The 16,644-nt window shown below is 42.5% G+C and overlaps 1 protein-coding gene and 1 non-coding gene across 2 annotated transcripts in view; both read right to left on the reverse strand.

The window, feature by feature from the left end:
- Positions 1-4,477, reverse strand: part of Rs1 (retinoschisin 1) — a 29,538-nt gene extending 25,061 nt beyond the window's left edge. Inside the window, exons 1-2 of the mRNA XM_057760793.1 lie at positions 4,345-4,477; positions 3,739-3,969 (exon numbers count right to left, since the gene is read on the reverse strand). Coding sequence (XP_057616776.1) covers positions 3,739-3,969; positions 4,345-4,477 — 364 coding nt within the window. The remainder of the gene's footprint in view (positions 1-3,738; positions 3,970-4,344) is intronic.
- On the reverse strand, positions 3,495-3,567 carry Trnav-uac (transfer RNA valine (anticodon UAC)). The gene has a single exon. It is a non-coding gene; the product is annotated as a tRNA-Val (tRNA).
- Positions 4,478-16,644: the final 12,167 nt, after the last annotated feature.

Here is a 16,644-nt window from a genome sequence, read left to right on the forward strand (position 1 = left end):
CTACATAGTGAGTTGAAGACTAGCCTGGGCTTCAGTATGGCATCTTACCTCAAAATAATGACAACACAAAGAATTTATAAAGAAAACTAAGAAAAAATCCCATATCTTAGGATTTGCAGTATGACCTTGAGATTTTATTTTTATGATTCTTTCTAAACACTAGAAATACAACTATATAATGAAAGTCACAAGACAGATAGATCATGAAAATGGGTATTATATATTATATATAATGGTTATATAATTATAGTCAAACCCATATAATTATACATGTTGTGTTATATTGTGTATTATAGTTATAATTATATCTTATAACTATAAGATATTTATATATTATATATATATATTTATATTTGGAGAAAACAGAAGAGAATGACATAAGCCAGGAATTCTGACCCTTATGTGTATTCATGTTGTCTGATTGACAGGTTATTCCCTCTAACACTCATAAACACACAATGTTCACAAGAATAATTCAACCTCCTTTCTTCCTCCCTCCCTCCTCCTTTCTCCTTCCTTGCTTACTTTTTTTCTCTCTCTCCCTAACAAGACCTTCCTATATAGCCTAGACTTCCTTCCTGTTTTGAGACAGGGTCTTATGTTGCCCAGGTTAGCCTCAAACTTAAATAGCTGAGGTCGGCATTGAACTCATGACCTTCCTGCTTTAGTTTGCCCAGTACTAGGATTGCAGGTATGCATAGCTACCCCAGATAAAGAATAAAATGGGGCTTTTATTTTTTTGTTTTATAGTACTTCTGGGGATTGAACCCAGGCCCTCAGGAAGACTGGGCAGGGCTGTACCGCTGAGCTACATCTCCAGCCCTTCAGCCAAATTTTAGTGTTTGAAATTATGAACTTTAGAAGGAATTCTGACTTGATGAGAGTTGAGAGCATCATTAACGAGTATGATTTCTAAGATTGAGAGAGAATTTAAAATTTATTTGATGGGCATTTTAGAAATTTGGCTTTAATCTATCCTTATTTAAGTATATTATGCCCGCTAGGGCCACATTTAGAAATTGAAAAGTGGCGGAGTATATGAGTGTTTAGGCTTTCTTGGCTCTCTTTGGATTATTTTATTAGACTCCCGTGGTACTTTGCCTTATGCTAATCCATATTTAAACTAGGATGACCCTTTGTCCTGATTTGCCTAGGACAGTCCTCATTTACACTTGTCCCAGTGGATTTATTAATAGCTTCATCCTTAGCCCTCAGTAATAGTCGGGTTTAGGATATGAAATTCTACAATCGCTCAAACTTTGCCTCTTAAACTTTCCAAGAACACATGATCTCGCATTAATTGTTGCAATTTACACTAGTTTTATAGAAATTTGGAGGCCTTTCTTTCTGTTGGATTATAAACACCATTTGAACTTTAGAAAGCTCCTCACGGAACCAGCATGTTAGTAGTAAGACAGCGACAAAATTGCCACACAAAAATGACTTTTAAAATTAATAAGCTGTTAACTAATTCACACGGTGCTATCCAATAATTTCTATTATGCAGGTTGTATTTCGATTTTTCATCTATTTTCTTAATTAAATAACATTATTAAATATTAAATAAATGTCAATGGCAGAGTGACACATACCTTCATAGCCAAAGAGAAGTAATAAGAAGAAGCCTTTGATCTTGTGTGGCATTTTCCCCTTGTCCTTGGCCACAGCTCTGCCTACCTGAAGTGGGGAGCTGGCCTAGGAGCAGGCGATTAACTTGAGCCACTGGCCTCACTAAGCATCTTATTCCAGTTGGGTCTTATGTCTTCCACTCAGCCCACCTCTAGTTAACCCACACAGTTCCCTGCCTCAACGGGAAGCCTCAGAAGATATTGTTGAACCGTACGTTGGTTTAGCAAAGAAGGGACTGGGGTTTGTCCCTTTTAAGGTAAAGCGAGCAAGGGAAGGAAATGGAAACTAGAATCGGACCTGGGTCCCTAATTCTTTCTCCAGCATTGTTTTCTAGGGAGTGACCTAGCCTCTGTTTGTCCCAGAAGAAACTGGCACTAGGCTGCCATCTGCTCACTCAGGAAAACACTATCTTTGGTGGTGGCGGCTCATGTATACATAAGGATGTGCGGTGTTGAGTTACTTATGATAATGACAGCATGGGGACAATCAGAATGTCCAAGGTTCGGAAGCTGGCTAAGTGCAAAGATTCCCAAGTTGAGCTGGGAGGAAACTCCATAGCATCCACTTGTAACTGAGTGACTTGAAGGCAAACTCGCTGCCCGTAAAATGATGGCAATATTATTGCCATACTTCCCAGAATTCTGCCGAGGTTGAGATGGGATGAGGTCACAAAACACATAGTAAGGGAAGGTGGAGTGTGGCTTAGGATGGCGAGCCTTGCTTTGATTATGGGGCAGGAGGCTCACATTTGATTCTGAGTATAACTAAACAAAACAAAATACTTAGGTCAATGTCTGGTATACTTAGCCACCATTATTACATGGCCGTTAAAAATCGAGTTGATGGGAGGAACAAGGTGAATGGATGTGGAGTTTCAATTTTGCAAGAGAAAATTCTGGAAATGTGTTCACAGTAATGTAAATACTTAACAGTTCCTCACTGCATTTTACTGGATGAGGTCTAAAAAGAGTAAATTTACTGTTAACCGGAAAATCATTTCATATTTTTGAGTTAGAAAAAGATGTAAATTCATATACTGTATAATCGAAACTGGGGGTGGGAGAAGGCAAGAAAAAAACAACCCTTCCTCATTTAGTTCTCGCCTACCATCATCTGACCCTTGACCCCCAGGACCCCAGAAACCTTTCTCTCATACTTTTGCCAAAGATAAAAACATCCCTTCATCCCTAGAAAGTTCTCCCTGCAACAGAACTCTAATAATAGGAGCAAAAGCGAACTGAAGAAACATTTAGGCGTCCATTAACACATGGGTGGGGAGCGAGACTGGTCAGGATGCATTATATACATGTATGAAACTGGCAAAGACCACATTTAATTAATAAATTTGAAAGCATGACACTTACTCTAAACTGTATGTGAATTCTTATTTAAAGAGAGGAAAATTCGTTCCACTAACCCTCCAGCTACATGGGAAGGGTCCTCCCTTTTGTTCTTGCTCCGTATTTTAGAGTTGAATAAGCTATCAAAAAGTTGAGTCCTAAATCTTTAATCATAATTAACTTTTAAAACCTTAGTTGCAGTCCAAGCGTTCTATGCTGATGTATTTTCGTGGGAAGTTTTGGAGGTCAACTTGTTCTGGCTGGGAGGAAGGGCATGCATCCCAGAGCACCTCGGAGGTGGAGTAAACAACAGCTAAAGCTCCAACCCGCCCTGCTTCCACTCTGGGTTATTTCTCCGACCTGGTAATAGTGGCTGCGACCTTGGTTGAGAGGAAGGAGGTGTCTGTCGTTTCGCTTCTGAGATAGAAAAGTGTCAAGAAAAATACAGGTAGAAGAAAGAAAAAATATTGTTTCAGGCTTTTGGTGTTATGCTGACAATAGTGTTTAGAGAAAAATGCAGAGCTGTGGTTCCACTGGGGCTCGAACCCAGGACCTTCTGCGTGTAAAGCAGACGTGATAACCGCTACACTATGGAACCCTCTTACCTTCCCTGCCGGATTACAAGCCTTTTCAGAGGGTGCAGCCAGACGCGGAGGCACCACAGGAAACCCTTCCCTCCGCCGTGGCTCCGCCCCTTCTCAGAGGCGCGGAGTTCAAAGCCGGATTTTGACCCCTTTGGCTCAGGAGTAGAAGCTAGCAGATAGCCCACCTCGTGGCCCCAAAGTCGCGGCCACCTGAAACCCGGCTCCCCCTAACTTCCTGACCCCAAACATTTCCTGAGCAGTGGCGAGGCCGTCTGAAGGATGGGCTTTTCCGTGTTTAGGCACCGCTGCCTCTGGTACCTTCCCTCGGCTGTGTCTTCCTTTCCCACTTAAAGCGGCTGGACTGACTAGCGCTGCCTGAAGGAAGTCCTGGGAAACGGCGCCGCTCGCGGCAGCATCTAGATTCTTAGCAAGGAGGATTAGAACGGGACTGCCCAAGATGAAGAATCAGACACTGCAGAGTGTGCTTGGGGTCATGTTTATGATGGCATCTGACTTGCCAGGATTGAAAAGGGACCAAGGCTGCAGCCCTCTTACCTCTCCTCGCATGTTCCCCTTTCTGAAGTCACCAAGGGGATAAGATTCTCAGGACTTTTCCTTCAGTCCCATTTGTCTAGGGCTAGAAGTAGTGGTTGTGGTATGCAGGGCAACTCTTGGTGGTTGTCACAGAACAGCACGAGCCACATAACTTGAGAGGTTTGGTGCAAAATGAAAAGGATCGTCTAGTGTTTGTGAGGTTATGAATGAGTTAAATGGTGGCCACAGTGCCTTACATCCAGCACGCTGACCCTGCTTCAAGGAATGTAAGATTTTGGGACTCTCCATCACCAAGGCTCTCAGGTTGCTTGCTTGCTTTGCATTGTGTCCTTTTGCCTTTTCTAGGGCTTCTGAATAGACCTTTGTCATCATCCTAGCATTGCTGAGCACCCTCAAGCTTTAAAACCTACTAAAAACTATTTGGGGATGTCTTTAGCCATCATGGTGGACATGACCTAGGCGTGGTAGTTGTTGTTTCTCCTGGCATCTTCCTCTGCGGCTGGCAGGATAATGGAGATATCATACTGATTATAAATAAGACCCTCCCACCAACCTCTATTTTGCTGCTAACACTGAGGGAAGCAACGGGGTATAGTGGGGATGAGGGTGAGATGAACACAAAAGTGGAGGTGGGTGGAATCTTAGTACCGTTGTCGCTCTTCACCAGCTGTGCGCCCAAGCTGATCAGTTCAGCATGCCAATCCTCTTCTCCTTTAGGAAGTACAAGGGCTGGAGTAGACACCTCTACTCTCACGCTGTATCTAAATATTAGCTTCCTTTTCCAGACAGAAAAATGAAGACAGTTGTCATCTTTTGTTTCTCCACAGACCTAGTTAAAGGCAAGCTTACAGTTGGTGAAATGATCTGAGTTGGTTATGTTTTAAAGGCCGGATGTTATGTAGTCCAGACTGTCCTCAAACTGGCTCCGTAGCCAAGGATTGACTTCAGATCCGCCTGCCTCTACAGCCTGAGGTGTATGATTACAGGCCCATGCCACCATGGCCAGTTTTAAGAGGTGGAGAGTAAGCCCAGGGCTTTATGGATACTAGGCAAGGACACTACCAACTGAGCTATGCCCTCTGCTCCAGCCTGCCTTTTCTTTGATACATTTTTGTGAGGCCTTCTGAGTATTTGGTGCCTAGTTGTGTGCTATCAAAGAATCCTGAGTGGCCAACCACCAGGTATAGGATGAAGTCACAAAAGCTGTGCTTCCTGCTCACTAATGGCTAGAACCCACCTATTTCCACACTCGCTATGAATCCAAAACAACTGCTCAAGAATCAGCCCTAAAATTATACCTACCAGTTGTGTTTCAGGCTGTGTCTCTAGGGAACGCTTTGCTGTGCCCCAGGTTTCCGACTCTGCCCTTGACTACAAGGGTCATTTGCCAGGTCCCCGCACTTGCTCTTGGCAGACAAATGAGCCTGGAGCTCCACTAATACACGTAATAGAGATTCCTTCTACTTGGAAGAAAATGTTTTCTCTTCCTTTTCTCCATTCTAGCCAGAAGGGGATACTCCCTGTCCCTCTCAAAGTACACTCATCGCGACTATTATTAGTCAAGTACAGGGCGGCTTACAAAGGATTCTTGGGTAATAGCCCTGCGAGACAGCCTTGCATTGCTAGCTCCGTTTTTTATGTTGAAGGAACTGAAGCTGAGGAGTTGAAGTGCCTTGTCCATGACCTTGCAGCTGATGAGGGGTGGGGCTTGGTTGGTACTCACACTGCTGATGCTTAAGAGATCAAGTCCATAAAGGCTACATGTTTTCCTAAGGGTGCTTTGACCTCTTGTATATTTTCTCCGTGTGAAAGTAGGGAAGTGGATATAAGTATCTTAATCTTTTGCAATTTTCAAACAAGATTCCCAAAAATAGGAACTATGAACATGCTAGAAACAATTGCTGATGACTTTGGTGAGGTCTCCGGGAGTGATTGTTTTGCCTGGAGTTTCCGTTTTCTAGGTTAAATATGTGAGGCCTGACACCCCCCTCCCCAACCACCATGTGTACTTACAAGTATCTGAACTGCTATAGGAACCTACGTAAATAAATTAATAATGAAGGCAAGAAGTCACCTCAGAGGTTTGGAGTTTCCTGCTTTCTCAGACGGTTTGTGTTGCTTCCCTAGTATTTGGCTTTATTGATGGAAAACAATTTCATTTAAGAAACCCTAGCCCCAGTTAGGATGCCTAGTTTATCAAATTGCCTTTGCAGACTGTCCCACTCCGTCCTTAGTGAAAACTGAGAATTTTGTTGGGAAAGCAAATCACTGCTATAGCATGGCAGAGCTTACCTTGCCTCTTCTAGTTCACCATGTTCAAAACACTTTGAAACTACCTGCTGTTATATAGTCTTGTTGCTTTTGAGTCTTATTTTTCTACAGTCCTTATATCCATCTTCTCATTCAACTCAGATTCTCTAACCGTTTTTATCACTTCTTGCCTGCTTCATTACTTCCAGATATATATGAATGTACATGTATGAGTATACATATGTGTGTGTGTTTTCACTTTATTAGTGTTTTGAGACTGGGTCTCTCTATGTAGACTTGGCTGGCCTGAAATTTGCTGTGCAGACTAGGCTGGCTTTGAACTCAGAGACCACCTGACTCTGCCTCCTGAGTGCTGAGATTAAAGTCCTGCACCACCATGCCTGACTGTTTTTAGTTTCTGAGACAGGGCCTTACTGTGAAGCTATGGCTGGGCTGGAACTTGGCACGAAGACCAGCTGGCCTTGAACTTATATTGATACACCTGCCTCTGCCTCCCAGATGTTGAGAGTCCAGGTGCGTATCATCCCACGGGGCTGCTTCCTTAAACTGTTGACAAAAGTAGAATCTCTTCACTTCAACTTGATCCACTGCCTCTGGCCCAAGGAAAACAGAAACCCAGGCCCAGTGGTTTTCTACTGACCTCGTTACTACATAGCTCAAGTAAGCCCTGTAGCACAGCATGGCGGCTACTTCTGGTATTCATTCTCTACCACCCTATGGTGGCTTGAATGAGAAAGGCCTCCAGAGGCTCATCTGTGTGAATGCTTGGGTTCCAGTTAGTGGAGCTGTTTGAGAAGGATTAGGAGGTATGGCCTTGATGGAGGAGGTGTATGGGTTTTGAGCTTTCAAAAGCCCACACCAGGCCTACTGTCTCTCTCTACCTGCTACCTGTGGATCAGGATGCAAAGCTCTCCGCTACGGCTCTAGTGTCATGCCTGTCTGGTCCCCACCATGATGATCATGGACTAACCCCCGTCCCACCTCCTTCCCAAATCTGAAGAGAAAAAACTGAAAGCAATCTGAAGAGAACTACAAGGAACCCCTGCCCCTGCCTCTGGCCTCATCCACTTCTTTCTTTAGTGCTGGGCACTGAACTATGTAATAAGCATTAATGTGCTTTGTGTCCTCCCCAGGCTCTATTCACTAAATGCCTACAGCACCCATCCTCGGCTGCTGATTGTGACGATTCAAAGTGCCCTGGGGGAGGGGATGTCTTATAAGGCCTCTTTGACAATGCTCGGGATCCTCCTGTTTGTCATGGGAGAAGGATGCTGTTGACACTCAGCAAGGGTGCTGTTTAATATCCTCCAAAACACAGAAGATCTACTCACTGGAGACAGTTACCTGGCCTCGATGAGAGCAGTGGCACGGTTGAAAGACCCCGCTTGAGATCAACATTATGGAGAGAGAGAGAAAGAAGGGGAGGGACAGAGGTCAGAGAATGAATTAACTCCTGTAATCCTCACAACAGCCCTAGAAAAAAACAACCATTTAAGTCTGGTTTACAGGGGACAACTCAACTCAGCCACACAGTGAGTAAATAAATGAGCAGGGTTTGAAAACCAGGCCATGTTTAAACACCCTAAGATGTGTTTAACTTCTACATTACACAGCTTAATTTTGATCTTGCAATGTTTCACTAAAACAGTTTGATTTCCCATGTCCTTCACAGCTGGGAGAGATGAGGTGACATAATTCTGGCCAATCGCAGGTCTGTGGGCATCCAAAACCTTTTCTTTAGAAGGAAGTAGACTGTTGGCATGTGCCTCTTTTGCATTAGCTCTGCACACTGAGCTTGCTGCATTTGAGAACTGCTGTGAGCTAAAACATTATCCTCCTAAAAGCGGCCATTCTCATTCTGTCCAGAATGTGCATGTCATGCTGCCAATGGATGGGCCGTTGTGATCAAGTGTGGACAAGTATTAAGAAGCAAACTACGTGGTTTGGTCAAAAGAAGGAAAGTAGCTGCATCTCCTACTATCAGACTCCTTGTTATACGATGGAAAATAAAAGCCCCTCATTTGCAATTTCACGGTTATGTGGGAGTTTCAGTTATATGAGGGAAAATCCAAGCCCTACTGATTGACGATCCCCACATTCCCACTGGCAGCTCTTTCCTACATCACGTTGACAGTGTCTTTAATCTGCTCTCCAGCTGCTAATGGACTGTTTTGCGTCCCTGCTTATGTGGGGAAGATGTCTTGCATCAGTGTTGGATGGTGCGGGAGGTCTTTTTTTAAGCCTAAGACATGGCCCATTTCAAGAAGTTTAAAGAACATTTTTTAATTCAAAGGACTAATTTGTTCTAAGATGTTAATGAAAGATAATGATTTGTATGGGTTTCCTAATTTAGGATGATAAATTGATTTTGTTAATGAATGATTAGGGTCATGTGTCCTTTCTCTTAAAGAAAAAAATGCAAAGAGAAAAAGGCAGATGGGATAGGAGACAGCGTGATTGATAGGCAAGAGCCTGTCTTTTTTTTTTTTTTTTTTTTTTGGTTTTTCGAGACAGGGTTTCTCTGTGGCTTTGGAGCCTGTCCTGGAACTAGCTCTGTAGACCAGGCTGGTCTCGAACTCACAGAGATCCGCCTGCCTCTGCCTCCCAAGTGCTGGGATTAAAGGCGTGCGCCACCACCGCCTGGCCAAGAGCCTGTCTTAATAGTAAAGTACTCTGCATCATATTTCTCTCGAGACTAGGTATCTATAATCTTCAAAACTATCTACAATCACATTCAGTGTGATGAGATCATATATAAACAGCCATTCTAAAAAAAGATCAGGCCCAAATACTTTACCACCCCCCTCTCACTTGTCTTGATCTACCTCTAATGCCTAGGGTCGCTCCCTGGGGCCATGTAAGTAGACACAAGAAAAACTGGCTACTCCCCACTTCCATAGTGCATGATTTAAAGGGAAACATCTGGAAATGTGCCAGTCCCTCTACTTTCTCAACATTCACTGCCTCATTCAAGTGGCCACATGAGTTCAACTGTGCACACACTCGAAACTGCTGCTAAGCTCTTCTCCACAGCCTGATAGAAAGATTTCAAGGGTGGTGCAGGTGTTTCCCAACCCAAATCATATGTGTATTTCTATTAGCGATTTAAAATATTTGGGATTTTAAAAATACAATTAGAGCTAATCTGAAGGCTATGTACAATAATAATAAAACCAAGATCAATGGATAGATTAAAAAAAAAACCTCGGTTAAAGGCTGTCTTCAGGCTAGCAGTTTTCTCTGTTAAAGCCTGCTAAAATGCAATGGGTTCTATTTTGTGCAAAATGAGCCAGCTGCCATGACAACTGTCTGTGAATATTATTTTACTATTCATCATTAGTTTCCAGTAGCTGCCTCTGGGTCCAATGTTCATTCTAAAACCCAGATGCACATCCATTCTTAATGGAGTTCTCCTGAACATGTTTACAAAAAAACAAAACCACACTTGCAATTGACTGGCTCTGTCTTTTCAAAGAGAAATTTGAATGAATATATACAATTGCAAGTTGATTATGGATTTTTATTGCTGATTTTTACCTTTCTCCTGGAAAAGGTGATTTGGACATAAATTTATATTGAGCTCAACTGTAGATTTCATTAAATAGATGCACTCGATCAGAGTTAAGGAAGAAGTTTCCCTTTAGAGAAGCAGTTCATGTGTTTAAAAACTGTATTTTGGGGTGAGGAGATGGTTCAGTTGGTAAAGTATTGCTGCTATACAAGCATAAGGAGCTGAGTTTGGATCCCCAGCACCTGTGTAAACAGTCTGGTGGAGTGGTAGCTCCCGGAATCTCAGTGCTGGGAGACAGAGACACTCAAAAGATAAGGTGGAGGATGGCGAGAGCTTAACAGCTACAGACACTTGCTTGTAGGCCTGACAACTTGAGTTTGGCCCCTGGAGCCCATATAAAGATAGAAGGAGAAGAATTCCACACAGCTGTCCTCTGCTCCACACATGCGACATGGCACACGGAAGTCCACACACTCACCACACACACACACCACACTCACCACACACACTCACCACACAAACTCACACTCACTACACACACACCACACTCACCACACACCACACACAGCATACACACTCACCACACACACACCACACACGCACCACACACGCACCACACATGCACACACACTCCCCACACAGACCACACACATCATACACATTCACTACACACACACCACACTCACCACACACTCACCACACACACACCACACATACCACATACACTCAACACACACATACCACACATGCACACACACTCACCACACACACACACCACACATCATACATACTCACCACACTCATCACACACATACCACACACACTCACACTTACCACACACACACACCACACACACACCACACTCACCACACCACACACACACACACACACATACACATGCACACACATACTAAAGAAGATATTTTAGAAAATAATAAGATGGAAAAATGTTTAAGACACCTGATGTTTGACTTTGACCCTCATTTAGACATGTGCACATGCATAATCTTATACATATAAGTACAGCAATTTCTGTAGTTCCAAAAGACTGGGTATCCCATACCCAACTGACTTTGCAAAACAAACTTCAAACAAATCTGTTTTGAAATTTCCAAAGTAAGATCTGATATAGAGATAGAGGATCTGACTCCATTTCTCTGACCTTCTTTTGGTCTTCCCCACGTACCAAGTTCACCCTCTCAGTAGACTGTGCTTGTAGTGACAACATTGCTCAGAGCACCATACTGGCCTGAGTACGCTGAGTCTTGGTCCCAATTCTCTTTCCAGGAGCCCTGAGATTCATTCATGTTCCCTTTCCAGTTATATTTTTGCCCCAACCCTCTAGCAGGAGAAGAGCATGTACTAACTGCCTTAAGTCTGAGATATATGCCCAGCCCTGAACAATCTCCATTGCTTGGGAAGTGGACATTATTAATTGGCATAAGTCATCAGAGCCCACAGTTAGTGTGGAATGGTATTAATCTCATGCAAAAACACACATCTGAGAAACTGGAGAAGGTTGGCTTCAAAAAGAAAAGAGGTTCTATTGTGAGGTGGTCAAGGGAATATTTGCTGGTCTTATAACAATAATTGTAGTTATGGACTAATATAAACCAGATGCTACTTATACCATTTTGCAAATCTATTGGTTAGAAAAAGTATATGGCTTCAAATAGTAAAATGGCAGAAGATGAACACTGAAGGGTTGTATTTTTAATCTTATGTTATATGAAGCCAAGAAATAGGCAGTTTCACCTTGTCCTCCATATCTCAGGCATATGTAGCACTTTATAATGTATAATAAATTTCTACTGAAATTTTTTTAAATATACGCATTAAATAAAAATATTTTTAAATAAAAATAATATTTAAAGATATTATTAAAATAAATAATATTTATTATAAGACCTGAGTTTGATCCAAGGGAATCACACTGAAGGACAAAACAGACACTGGCAAGTTGTCTTCTGACCTCCACACTCATTCTGTGGCACATGACCCCTCCCTCCACTCCTCCATCCGCTAAGTAAGTGTAACAATGTTTAGAGGGAGCCAGGCATTGTGGCTCCCTCAAGGTCTTCAGGCTTGTAGGGAGGTACCTTAAATCACTGAGCTATCTCTTGGGGTCTTCACCTCCCTTTTAAATCTCTGTTGTTTACTACTGAACACAATTCCTGCTGATATGCCATGTTCCTGCTAGTGTGGTGACATGAAAAGGACACTATGCAATCAAGCTGGTAAAAGATTCAAGATTTTTTCTTAATTGCTTTTTTGCTAGGAAGATCGTGAAGTTACTATAAGGCCTAGAACAAAATGCTGTCTTATTTTTTTAATTAAAAATGAAGTTCTCAGTACATGAACAAGTGGGAAGATTAAGAAAGAGAATTAGGATGAAGCTTTTGTAATTTCAAAACAGGATTGGTTCTGTCACTTATAACCTTTAACAATTTACATAATCTCCTTTGGGGCTTTGCTTCCTCATTTGAAAAATGAGCACTGACTGTCCATGCAGAAGGCCTGGGTTCTATTTCCAGCATCCACATGGCAGTTCACAACTGTCACTCCAGCTCTAGGGGATGCTATGCTATCATCTGGCCTCTGCAGACACTGCATGTACAAGGAAAACTATAACTATCTATATATTCTTCAACTGCATCAAAGACTCCAGAAGGATGCAATATTACCTAAGTTAACAATAAGTTCATTGCAAGCAACTTCCAAAACTCTAGAATTGACAGAGACATCTTACTGCCTGGACAGTCACCCAAAGTTCTTCTGTACCATTGGGGTATCCATCTTCAGCCTACAGGTCCATAGTATCCTGGTGTGGGAGGTTCTTCTGTCTATGTGTTGCTTTTATTGGTTGAATAAAGAAACTGCCTTGGCCTTTTGATAGGGCAGCACTTAGGTAGGCAGGAGAAGGGCAGAGAGAGAGAGCCTCCATGGAGCTGCCAGGTCAGACATGCTGAATTTTTCCCGGTAATCCACAACCTCATGGTGACATACAGATTATTAGAAATGGGTTTAATCAAGATGTGAGAGTTAGCCAATAAGAGGCTAGAACTAATGTGCCAGGCGCGTTTAAATGAATACAGTTTCCATGTGATTATTTTGGGTGTTAGCTAGCCAACAGTCAGGATGAAAAGCAGGCCCTCTCCCCTTGTAACAGATGGCAGTCCAATGTGGCCAACTAACTCCATGTAAAACCTAAGAGGATGACTATATGATTTTCTTTGGGTTCACTTTCTTATTTAACTTCTATAGGATCACACATTATATGCTTAATGTCTTTTATTTATGGCTAGAAACCGATTATGAGTGAGTACATCCCATGTTCCTCTTTTTGGGTCTGGGATACCTCACTCAGGATAGTGTTTTCTATTTCCATCCATTTGCACGCAAAATTCGAGAAGTCATTGTTTTTTACTGCTGAGTAGTACTCTAATATGTATATATTCCACACTTTCTTCATCCATTCCTCCATTGAAGGGCATCTAGGTTGTTTCCAGGTTTTGGCTATAACAACCAATGCTGCTATGAACATAGTTGAACAGATACTTTTGTCATTTGATGTGGCATCTCTTGGGTATATTCCCAATAGTGGTATTACTGGATCTTGGGGTAGGTTGATCCCAAATTTCCTGAGAAATTGCCACACTGATTTCCAAAGTGGTTGCACAAGTTTGCATTCCCACCAGCAATGAATGAGTGTGCCTCTTTCTCCACAACCTCGCCAGCAAAGGCTATCATTGGTGTTTTTGATTTTAGCCATTCTGACAGGTGTAAGATGGTATCTCAAAGTTGTTTTAATTTGCATTTCCCTTATCGCTAAGGAGGTTGAGCATGACCTTAAGTGTCTTTTGGCCATTTGAATTTCTTCTGTTGAGAATTCTCTGTTCAGATCAGTGCCCCATTTTTTTATTTATATAATGTGTGATCCTATAGAAGTTAAATAAGAAAGTGAACCCAAAGAAAATCATATAGTCATCCGCATGGAGAGGGGGAAGTAGACAAGATTGCAGGGCAAAAACTGGGAACTTGCGGGTGAGGTGGCATGGGGCAAAGGGGAAATGGGATGAGAAACATGAGAAGGGGAGGATGGGAGGAGCTCGGGGGATTGGGATGGTTGGGATATAGGAAGGATGGATACGGGAGCAGCGAAGTATATATCCTATCTAAGGGAGCCATCTTAGGGTTGGCAAGAGACTTGACTCTTGAGGGGTTCGCAGGTGTCCAGGAATATGTCCCCAAGCTGGTACCTTGGGCAACTAAGGAGAGGGAACCTGAAATGACCCTATCCTATACTGATGAATATCTTGCATATCACCTTAGAACCTTCATCTGGCGATGGATCGAGGTAGAGACAGAGTCTCAATTTGGAGCAACGGTCTGAGCTCTTAAGGTCCAAATGAGGAGCAGAAGGAGGGAGAACATGAGCAAAAAATCAGGACCACGAGGGATGCACCCACCCACTGTGACAGTGGAACTGATTTATTGGGAGCCCACCAAGGCCAGCTGGTCTGGGACTGAATAAGCATGGGTTGATTCCGGACTCTCTGAGCATGGCGGTCAATGAAGGCTGATGAGAAGCCAAGGACAATGGCACTAGGTTTCGATCCTAATACATGAACTGGCTTTATGGGAGCTTAGCCTGTTTGGACGCTCACCTTTCTGGACGTAGATAGAAGGACCTTGGTCTTCCCGCAGGGCAGGGAATTTGGACTGCTCTTCAGTATCGAGAGGGAGGGGAATGGAGTGGGGGGAGGAGAAGAGGAGTGGGGGTAGGGGGAGGGAAGTGGGGGGAGGGGGCAATATTTGGGAGGAGGGGAGGGAAATGGGAAACGGGGAGCAGGTGGAAATTTTAATTAAAAAAGAATAAAAAAAAAAAAACCTAAGAGGACTTGAAAAGGAATTCTAGACACAAATATAGAGTTTAACACAGCTTTTTACTGTTTGCTGGTGGTGTGCCAAAGAGAGATTTTTCTGACTCAGCAATAGCACCAAAAAAAAAAAAAAAAAAAAAAAAAAAAGCCACGCCATTTTAAAACAAAGCTTCCTGGGCCCTGCTGCCAGTGCAAACTCCGGAATGGAGCATTGGTGGGTCTGGGTGTTTGTGTACCCACTCGGGATAAGGAGGAAAGTATCTGAGATCATGCCTGTGGCTCACCTCTTCCTGCCTGGGCAGATGGCAGGATCAGGCTTGGGCAGACAGGAGAGCATGACAGATTCCTGCAACCATACAGAGAGATGTTTCCAGGCTGCACAGTGCTCTGTGTGACAGATTTGGCTGTAACTCAGATATAAAGAGCTTATGTGCCACACGCTCAGTCTCAGAGTTAAGGTGCTCAGTGCAGCTCTTGCCTGGTGGCCCCAGAGCTAACAGAAACGGTACGTCTACCGTTTTGAAATTGGAGCCAACATCCAGAGCAGCTGCAACCAAGCTGCTTAGCATTTTAAAAGCTCTTCAAGACAGTAGAAAATTAAAGGCAATATAATAGGACAGATTCAGACATAAAAGACCTCTAAATGGGTCATAGTGTTAGATAAACATACGTAGGCTTGGGAGAGAGAAGAAAAAGAGTATAGAAAGTCATAAAATAAAATTAATACTTTAAAAGGGGTAAAGTCTTTAAAGAGACAGAGTGCAGATAATCATAGATTAAAAAAAATAAGCCACGTAAAAATGGAAAATTCACAGAAAGTCTGGATTTTGTGTATTATTGTATTTTCTTGGAATTTTTTGTCTGTGAATGAGCTAAGTACAGAGAGACTTTTCATTGTATGGACTGCTAAGTTAATCCAGCACGTAAATTATAAAGGTATCTTGACTTCGGAATTTGGGTCTAAGGATATGATGCTTTGGAAAAGAGGGTCTTCTTTTGTTTTCACAGAGGATGAGACCCTGTGGATTACTTCTATCCCAATATGGTATGATAGACCATGCCCTCCTGAAAGGTTGCCGTAAACACCCTGAAAAACTTTCTTTGCTCAACTGCCAACTGAGATAAACCTAGCATACAGGATACACCATGAAAGACCTGATTAACAGTGCCCCCATACAGCATAAAGCAGTATAGAGAAAAAAACTATGCCCATATTCCCAAATATTGTTTATAAATGTTCTTTTACATTTAAAGGGGTATGTGATATAGATATGAATAATTTGCATTAGCATGGATTTTGCTTTATTGATATAAATTTAAAGTCAATCTTGTTATATGTATATTTCTGCTCTTGGTTAAGGTATTGTGACTGTGCAGTTCATTTAAAAATATAATGTCTAATTAGGAAATATAAGTTGTTAATGGATAATCATCGATAACAGTTAAGTTTGTAGTCATGTTAGTTAGATTTTCTAGATATACAGAGATGTATTACAGTTAGATAGGCATTCTTCACATCTTTCAGAGACTACAGAATATGGCATTTAAAATGTTTTAATAACTTAGGGCTTTTCATGACAATGAGACACATCTGCTCTACGGAGCACCAGCTACTTCAAGAAGAAGATAGGCATTGAAGAGGCTCCTTATGGAGTTTGCTAGCCATTTGGGCAAGAAACTACTCTTGCCTGGACTGTTGCATAAACTGGACACAAAGAACCCGCAGAGAGAGAACTGCTGAACTTGCCTAAAGGTGAGATGGTCCTTCAGGGTTCCTGATTCATGAAAGAGTCTGCGAGACATTCTTCAGGACACAAAAGAAAGTGACTGAACTGTCTTTGGAATTTCCTGCTTTATGGAAAAGTCTGCTG

This window comes from Chionomys nivalis, chromosome X (assembly GCF_950005125.1).
Source record: "Chionomys nivalis chromosome X, mChiNiv1.1, whole genome shotgun sequence".
Classification (NCBI taxonomy): Eukaryota; Metazoa; Chordata; class Mammalia; order Rodentia; family Cricetidae; genus Chionomys; species Chionomys nivalis.